Source organism: Oratosquilla oratoria, chromosome 6 (genome assembly GCF_046742065.1).
Source record: "Oratosquilla oratoria isolate Oo_2021 chromosome 6, ASM4674206v1, whole genome shotgun sequence".
NCBI classification, from domain to species: domain Eukaryota; kingdom Metazoa; phylum Arthropoda; class Malacostraca; order Stomatopoda; family Squillidae; genus Oratosquilla; species Oratosquilla oratoria.
In genome coordinates this window covers 50166252-50176251 of record NC_134782.1, presented here as the reverse complement: position 1 = coordinate 50176251, position 10000 = coordinate 50166252, and the positions used below count along the sequence as shown (strand labels likewise).

The following is a 10000-nucleotide window of genomic DNA, read 5'->3' as shown; positions in this document are numbered from 1 at the left end:
AATTCGTCGAAACATCCATTAGACGAAACATCCATTCGACAAATCGTCCGGGGACGAAATGTCTGTTCGACGAATTGTCCGGTGACGAACTGTCCGGTGACAAAACGTCCGGTCACGCAACTGTCATGCGACAATTGACTCAAAACTTAGGATGTCTTGTTTCTAGATATTACTTGAGAAAAGGCGCCTCAATTATATTACAAAACAAGTTTTGAGGTATTCGGCTTTAGCACAAACGTTACACATTTTTATTGAAATGGTACTCTAGCGCTAGTTAGTTTTATGAGAGATTATTGTTTCTAGGACAATTCTTAGTGTAAATATAATGAAAAGTCGAAATGAAATGGAAAATTGGTCTTAGGAACTCACCTTAACAGATCACTATTATAATTTTTGTCCCTAAAATGTATTTAAATATTCAAAGAAGAACAAACAGAGAAAATGGTTCTTGGGTACTCATCTTAAGAGATAGTAATTATAATGTTTCTATTTCTAAAACATATCTAAATCTAAGAGGGAGAAAAGGAGAGAAAATGAGCTGTTCTTGAGTACTCACCTTAACAATCTAGTTGTGGTGGGATCACAGACACTTGGTGGCGGATAACGAAACTGTCTAAAATGACCTCATTCATGCCTCCCCGAAATCTTTGGACGCATGTCCGAGTCTTTTGGCGAGTTCATGCATGACCTCCTTGAATATAAGCGTGTCCACGTTTTGACCCAGCATGTAGAAGAGGAACCAGTCTCCCATCTTACTCTTGCGTACTATAGTGTTGATGACCTCTTTGTTGATAAGCCTGAAACGCAGGCATAACAGGTACGCCCTCATTCTCGGGCTGAGGATTATCATCGTGCGGTAGAGGAGTACGAAAAATGTTAGGAACACCAGCAATAAGAACCAGAACCACAGGAAGATATAGATTTTCTCGTTGACAATGTTTATCGGCAAGATACACAACGAGTCGTAACGCTCCACTTCGCCCGAAGTTCCGAACTTCCGGAAGGTGCATTTGGTCATTCGCGGGAACACAAAGATCATTGGGTCAATTCGGGACTCCTGGTCGTCCTCCATGAACTGAATCACGTCCAGGCCGAAGGTCAGAAACGTGCCGCCCAGGAACCGGTCGATGAGGAACATCTGACCTGCAAAGACGAAGAAAAAACAAACACCAATTACAACTCCTGTCCAGTGAAGAGGACATTGGGGAGGGGAGAGGAGATGGAGAAAAAAAAAAAAAAAAAATGGTGGGGGCAGAATGTACAAAAAATAAGAACATACATACATATACCAAGGCTTTTTCCCCCTTACTAGGGAGGTAGTCAAAAAGGAAAAGGCATAAAATCATTCCCACCCATTCCATCCCTGAAAACACTCCACACCCCTCCACCCTCCCTCCCTTCTTCGCACCTCCTAGATGACGGGTCATCCCTGCACCCTGTCCACTGCCCTGGGTCAGAAGCAGTGTCGCAAGGATCTCAAATAGTCCCTAGTCATAAACAGTTTGCACGATAGAACAAGATAAATATGTTCTCCCTCATCTCATATTTTCTTTTTTTTTTTTTTTTTTTTTTTTTTTAGTGATTTTTTTTAGTGATTTTTTCCCGAAATAGAAATGTGGGCATGCATCAGTGAACACACGTGTTTACTTGTGTGTCTTGAACAAATGGTGCGCATCTGTAATGATATGTATATGCATGAATTAGCAAACATTTATACATAATGTATATATAAAAGAAACGTGAACACACGTGTTTACTTGTGTCTTGAACAAAAGGTGCGCATCTGTAAGTACATGTATATGTATGAATTAGCAAACATTTATACACAATGTGTATATAAATGAAGACATCTTCAGTTGGGTATAATATGTAGACTGGAGTGTGTAGTGATTAGGTTTACTTGTGTGTCTTGAAGAAAAGGTGCGCATCTGTAATGACATGTATATGTATGAATTAGCAAACATTTATACATAATGTGTATATCAGTGTTTCTTAATCTGGGGTCGATCGAACCCCAGCGGTTCGGTGAGTCAGTTTCCGGGGTTCGACGGTTTGGTTCACCCTTGGGTTCACATTGATTTGCAGTAAATATTCATTATGTTTTTGTTTCATGTGAAATTCATGTTTTGTTGGTTTTGTTCTATGAACACAGTGGTTTCGTGTGCAAATGATCCATGGTACAGTTTGTACACTAATACAGTATATAGTTCCTATGTTTTGAATTTGAAAAAAAATATATATATATTTTTCCAACTACGAATGGTTCGATGAGTGCATGTATGAAACTTACTGGGTTCAGTACCTCCAACAAGGTTAAGAACAACTGGTGTATATAAATGAAGACATCTTCAGTTGGGGATAATATGTAGACTGGAGTGTGTAGTGATAAGGAAAAATATGAAAGCATCCATAGACTCCCATGGTTATTTGGGAACACGACGTCGTGTCGTGGATGGCACACGGCGAAAAGTCGACGCGTGTGAAAGGAGCCTATGAGTTTCATGAGATAAAAGAAATGTGTATATTTAAGTATTCTATCCCACCTAGGGCATGACAATTCTATTCAGGTTAGGGAAACTGGCGGGCAGTAAATTATTGAGATTGTGGCCTCGACTGCGGAGGGTTGGCCAAAAGACTCCGGAAGACTGAGAGACCCCGTGAGGGTGGAGTGGACGTGTTTAATCTATATGATAATCGACCATGTCGGGCAAGCAAGCGTTGAGGGCTACAACTAACCTCCCCACCCGACCCACCCTACCCCTACCCCCACTTACCCCTTCTTGAATCTCTTCAATCTCTTTCTCCTTTCCTTTTTTACTGTTACTTTATCGCTGCTCTTTATTTCTCCGTTTTCATTTAGTTATTGCCTCACTATTGTTATCGTTATATGTATTTCTCCTTCCTCTTTCTATTTCAATTCTTCCTTTTTGATCCTCTTCCTATCTTTTACCCGTAATCTTCTATTTTTTTCCCTTCTTTCTTGTCTGACATAGAGCAAATTCTAAAGTCATACCTTACCGCTCCTAAGAGGCATCGACACGGACTCTCCGGAATATCCTGAAAGGCATCTTTACCCCCAATAGAATATATGTAAATGATAATGATTTAATAAAACAAGATAAACAAAAAGTATAATGTTAACATGGGCCCGGGGGTATTGGGACCGGAAAAGGAATTTCTGGTAAGTTGTCCACATTTCCCAGTCCAATCTCTTCTTCCGTCCTCTCCTTTCACGAACAGATTTGGGTTTCAATCGATAGGGATACGGTTTTGTCCCGAATCTACTCCTCAACCAAACAAAATTGTCTGGCATCCAGAAGAATATAGAAAATAGAAAATATGTTACTTCAGTGTGTAGATCAAAACAGATTCCTTCCGTCTTATACTTTCGTACCAACCTCTCTTGTGCCTTTATCCACATCATAAGAACATAGAACATATGGATGGAGGAGATTACAAGAGACCATAAGGCCTACACTAGCCAGTCCCATGTCCATTACCACCTGTCGTCCCTATCAATAAAGTTATCTCATCTTCTCTTAAAACAACCTATTGTTTCAGTGCTCACTACGTGGTTACTAAGTCATTCATTAACCACTCTGTTGTTGAACCAGTTCTTGCTTATTTCCCTCTTAAACATAAATTTGTCTAATATATACATACATACATATACAGTATATATATATATATATATATATATGTATATATATATACATACATATATATATGTAAATATATATATGCATATATATATTCCTTCTCTGATCTCCATTCTGTAATGAACGACCTCTTATTAACCATCCCTGCTTACCTCATCTACAAAATTGCTTAAAAGCCGTTCCCTTGCATTTAATTACTTTGTAATTAATTACAAACTGTGTTGCGTAGTTCTGATCGACCACAACAGTTTCCCGCCCTCCTCCCCTCCCCTCCTGTGCTGCCCGATTCATACATCCTTTATGAATCATATATGAATACATCCCGAAACTTCGCCTTCTTCTTGCCTCTTCCCTCTCTCTCTCTTTCTCTCCGTCTCTCTTTATCTGCCTACAAATAATGTGTGCATTTATATTTGTATAAAAGTATTATGAATGAATGTATGCATGTATGTATGTATGTATGCATGTACGTACTTGTCTATCAGCCAGTCAATCTATTTATCTGTCTGAACTACATTTATTACTTAATGTCTTTTATTTTAATCTTCTCTCTCTCACTTTGTATGCCTCATAAAATTTGTCATCTGATCACAAGACTACATGTGTATACATAAACGCGTAGAAGCAACAAATAAAATTTTAACATGTATACATACATACATACATACATATACTAAGTTTTTTTCCCCTTACAAGGGAGACAGCCAAAGTCAAAATACATAATTCCACTCCTACCCGTTTCATCCTCATTCATTCCACTCCCATCCACCCCCTCCCTCCCTCACCCTCATCTTGACTCCTCCAAGATGACGGGTCATCCCTGTATCTCGCCTATCACCCTGGGACGGAAGCAATGCAGTTAGACACAGCACATCCACAGCATGGCCGCTTTTACATGCAATTATCACATTTTGTATGTACCAATATCCTAGTAAGGGGGAAAAAGCCTTGGTATATGTATACATGTATGTATTATTATTATTCATTATTATTATCATTATTACTGCTATCATTATGACTATCATTCGTATCGTTATAATCTACTGAAGCTAACTTGTACAACAAATCTTTCCCGAGTTTTCTCAAAGATTTATGGTAAATTCGCTCTTCTTCACCGCACTCATGATCCATCTTATTTTTTCTTTATTCTTACGATAATATCTTCGATTTTTTTTTTCTTCGGATGCCATTTCATCTTTTTCGTCTTCCTTCGCTTTTTGTTTTCTTATTCCACTTTTTTCTCTTTTATTCGTCCTTCCGACCTTCGGGGCCGAAATCTCCAGAGGAGACAAGCGCTCCTGGCTCAGCTTAACTCTGTCTCTCTCGATCTTCCAGTATCTTCCAGCCACCGAGACTTTCTTATTATTTCGTCATCAAGAACCTTGTGATTTACATCTTTCTGATGTCTTATTCTTCCTGTTTTTTTTTCTGTCCTTCAGGTTTTTTTTTTTTTTTTCATCAGTCCAAACGAAAAATAAAAATTCGAAAGGCACCAGGAAATTCCTAAGAAAGGCAGAAAGGACCCATACTTATTGTTACAACATTGTATTAGTACATCAGCTACGAATCAAGCTCTTGGTAATTGAATTTACAATGTTTCTATCCAGAATCTACCTATCCTGAACACGCTTTCTTCCCCAGTCCCTGCAGATCAGTTCTTGTTAAAACACACAACATATTCTTTCACTTCAAAGCTTTCCATTCTCACGAATTCTTTACTTATTGTTATAACATTGTATTAGTACATCAGCTACGAATCAAGTTCTTGGTAAATGAATTTACGATGATTGTTTCTATCCAGAATCTACCTATCCTGTACACGCTTTCTTCCCCAGTCCCTGCATTGTATTAGTACATCAGCTACGAATCAAGTTCTTGGTAATTGAATTCAAAATGTTTATTTCTATCCAGAATCTACCTATCCTGAACACGCTTTCTTCCCCAGTCCCTGGCCCTGCGGGTCAGTTCTTGTTAAAACACACAACTTATTCTTTCACTTCAAAGCTTTCCATTCTCACGAAGTCTTTCTCCTGAGGCACGAGTCCTTCCCTTGTTGAACCTATAACATTTTCTTGTTTTGGTCCTAAGTAGGTCTTTGTGGAACCCTTGAGACTTCGTCTTTTCTTCTTCTTCTTCTTTCTCACTCCTGAATTTCACCTCGCCGACCTCTGGGGCTCCTTATGGAATGTGGGACTTTGTAGTCCCTGGGGGAGGAGGAGGAGGAGGAGGAGGAGAAGGAGGAGGAGGAGGAAGAGAGGAGAAGGAGGAAGATAAGGAAGAGGAGGAGAAGGAAGAGAGGAGGAGGAGGAGGAGGAGGAGGAGGAAGCGGAAGAGGAGGAAGCGGAAGAGGAGGAGGAGGAGGTGGAGGAGGAGGAAGAGAGAAGGAGGAGGAGGAAGGGAGGAGGAGGAGGAGGAGGAAGAAGAGGAGGAGGAGGAAGCGGAGGAGGAGAAGGAGGAGAGAGAAAGCAAGGACTGTTGGGGTAGGTCACAGTCACCTCTGGGAATCGGAGAGGAGTGCGGGATTCGAACTCACAACTAAGCAAATGCGAGACCAGCATGCTTCCGATTACGCCACCAGCATACACCTGTAAAAATGGTTTCTCACTTTCCTCCCGACCCTCCGAATGTCTTATTTCTATTCCATTTCCCAGTTTCATTTTAATGAAAGTCGTTTGTTTTTTTCTCTATTTCTTTCTTGAGGTCATTGCCACTATTAGTTTACTGCATTGTAAACCTTCAGAAAGTTTGAGAGGAGAGTTTGAAGAAGCTTAAGATTTGTCATATTTTCCTGGTTACTATCATTGTTACTATCAGTCGAATATCAAACTCTGATTCTGAAGTGACCGACAGCTCATAAAAGATAAATATTAGCTCGGCGTAAGTTTCCCTCATTCTGAAATCGGTGGTAAATGTGTTGGAAAGAGAGGAGCTGGAGCAGAAATTGGTAGAGACGGGTTTCATTTTCTCCATATTAATAAAAAAAAAAAAACTCACTCGAATTATAAAAAAATTAAGAAATTAATCTAGAGTGTACCTGGCGAACTGAGAGGTTTTCTCATTTTCGAAATCTATTAAAAAAAAAAAAAAAAAATCCTGAAGAGCCTCCAGGTCCTTTTCTTTAAGAAATTTTGAGATTTGGTTTTCATTTCCCCCGACTCTCCTACATTGGACTCTGAAGCACAACTTTTTCCTCCTTAGATTCCCTTGTTTTTTACTGATCCCAGGAAATCATGCTCCATAATTTTTCCTTGGAGTGTTCCAATTCCCAACGAGAAGTCCCCTTCCTCTTGTGAAAAGTTTCTTGCCTCCACTGAACTCTTTGACTGGGGAGGGCGATTTTTATGGGCTATCACACTGGGCTGTTTTCTCTTCAATCTCCAATTAATCGGAGGTATTACCCACTATGACAAACTATTTTGTTTTCTCAACAATAATTCATAGCAGCCATTCCAGCTACGGGCTGCAATTCTGCTCTAATAGTTGAAGGAAAAATAGCACAATGTGATGACGGCTTTACTCATCTGAATGAAACCATCTGGTAACGGACAGAATAGAAATACAAATAAAAAGATGGTTGGGGTGGTTACTCCTGCGACCGGGGTTATGGGGATGGCTCCTATAAAGCTGACTGACAGCACTTGGAGTACATACGGAAATCGAAAACAGGAGAAAATACGCCTATTTCTCCTTATCTTACGGAGGGATCCTATTTCTCCATGAAATCAAGTCTTTAAACCTACGTCAGGATTTCTCACTTTGGTCTCTGAGAACACTTTTTCTGGAGTTTTTTAAGATGACCCTCTCCTTAAAAAAAAATAATGAAGGAGACTCCAGGAGACCATAAGACCTAAACTAGGCAGTTCCATGTCCATTACCGCCTATCATCCCCATCCATAACGTTATCTAATGTTCTTATTAAATAAGCTTTTGTTTCAGTGCTCACTATATAGTTACTAAGTCTACTCCGTCTGGAGCTATCCTAGGAACAATTTCATCCCAATCACAAAGCGGACACGTCTCCACTACAAGACCTCAATATAAACGAGATGTTTTATTTCTTTTTGGATCATAGAGCACTTTCTTTAATCTAACTTTATCGTTCTTTGTGGGCATGTCTCCTGTCTCCACTACAAGACCTCAATATAAACGAGCTGTTTTATTTCTTTTTTGGATCATAGTGCGCTTTCTTTGATCTAACTTTATCGTTCTTTGTGGGCATGTCTCCTGTTTCCACTACAAGACCTCAATATTAATTAAATGCTATATTTCTAGTTTGACCACAGCACACTTTGTTTTATCTAACATTATAATTATTTTTAATTTTTGTTCTAGTTATACCAAAGGAGTGTATTATAGACTGTATTATATGGACTGTAAAAGGACTGTAGGACTGTATTATATGGCCTGGCGATTGTTTTAGAACTAATGATCTTTTGCTATGTGTGAAGAAGTGGTCATCGCTCTTATTACCAGTGACGAGTATTTATAAGTGATAAAGTCATGAAATAAACAATAAATGGTAATTAGCACACGGATATTGGGTATTTTAGACGATTTTGTCTCAATAAAAAGTATTTTCTGACAGCAAAGCACGTACACATACTCGACAGGACACAGAAGGTATGAATCAAATTGAAATATATAAATAGTGCAGCACCATTTATGACCAGACTATTTTGTTTTATCATCAATCGTACGGCACGGCACAGTCGGGTTTATTTTATTTATTTTTATTTTTCTTAAGGGTGGGTCTCGTTAAAATATCTTCTCAGCTGTGACTCTTTAGACTGATTTGTGTTACAAAAACACTTTCTAACCGTAAAGACCTGAACTATCGCTTCACCACAATGACAACACTCGACGACAACGACAATATCCGTTTCTCTGTGACGTCACACATCACGGTCGTTAGTGACGAATGGGGTCATCGCACCACAAACTCGCCTTTCCATGAAGCGAGACACTAACGAGACATAGAGAGAGAGAGAGAGAGAGAGAGAGAGAGAGAGAGAGAGAGAGAGAGAGAGAGAGAGAGAGAGAGAGAGAGAGAGAGAGAGAGAGAGAGAGAGAGAGAGAGAGAGAGAGAGAGAGAGAGAGGGCGCGAAGGAGAGGAGAGAGAAAGAGAGAGCTGGGGAGGGAGGAGAGAGGGAGGTGGGGGGCAATTACTGTGTCAGAATTGGCGGCGGTAAGTTGTGTCATAAATTGAGTTGCTGATGGCAAAGGAGTCGGAGGCGCTGGTGGTGATGGCAGCGGCGTAAGACTAAATTAGCCTCGGCAGGAGCAATGTTGCCACTTCTTCTTTTTTTGGCAAAGTTTTAAGGATAGGATATCGATATTATGACGTCAGGTCAAGTTTAATATAAGAAGCAACAGGGACTAAGGTTGAATAAGTGTATGTGTGTGTATGTGAGTGTGTGTGTATGTTTGTGTGTATGTGTGTATGCATGTTTGTGTGTGTGTATGTGCGTGTGTGTATGTATGTTTGTGTGTGTAAGTGTGTGTGTGTTAGTGTGTGTGTGTGTGTGTGTGTGTGTGTGTGTGTGTGTGTGTGTGTGTGTGTGTGTGTGTGTGTGTGTGTGTGTGTGTGTGTATGTATGTTTGTGTGTGCGTATGTGTCTGTATATGTATGTTTGTGTGTGTAAGTGTGTGTGTGTAAGTGTGTGTGTGTATGTGTGTGTGTGTGTGTGTATTTGTGTATGTGTGTGTGTGTGAGAAAGAGAGAGAGAGAGAGAGAGAGAGAGAGAGAGAGAGAGAGAGAGAGAGAGAGAGAGAGAGAGAGAGAGAGAGAGAGAGAGAGAGAGAGAGAGAGAGAGAGAGAGAGAGAGAGAGAGAGAGAGAGAGAGAGAGAGAGAGAGAGAGAGAAGAGGAGAGAGAGAGAGAGAGAGAGAGAGAGAGAGAGAGAGAGAGAGAGAGAGAGAGAGAGAGAGAGAGAGAGAGAGAGAGATCGTGTTATGGTCGTGTGTGCGTGTGAATGTATGTGGGAAGTGTATGAGTGTACGCATGATTATGTGTGTGTGTAAAATCAAATAATTTGCAATATATATTAAAAAATCTGAAGGCTTGCTGAAATAGTTATCCTGCAGTGAGCGCTGATTCATTTGCATGAAAAATCTACACAGAAAGAGAAAAATGCGAAAAAAACGAAAATCAAAATCAAATTAAATTCTCTGCGAATTAGTTCTCAGACTAGTTAGAACGAAATGAAAAGAGAACAAAATCTCGCAGACTAAATGTCATATTCCGAACTAAAGAAGCTCAACCTTTCTCAAAATAACAAACGTGGTCTCCTTAACACGTGGTAGTAAAAGGAGATCTTATTATTTCGTTATTGTCCACATATT

The 10000-nt window shown here is 39.8% G+C and overlaps 1 protein-coding gene across 1 annotated transcript in view; it reads right to left on the bottom strand.

Moving 5' to 3' along the window:
• Positions 1-10000, bottom strand: part of LOC143026481 (innexin shaking-B-like) — a 315539-nt gene that overhangs the window by 100840 nt on the left and 204699 nt on the right. Inside the window, exon 2 of the mRNA XM_076186939.1 lies at positions 557-1143. Coding sequence (XP_076043054.1) covers positions 629-1143 — 515 coding nt within the window. The 3' untranslated portion in view covers positions 557-628. The remainder of the gene's footprint in view (positions 1-556; positions 1144-10000) is intronic.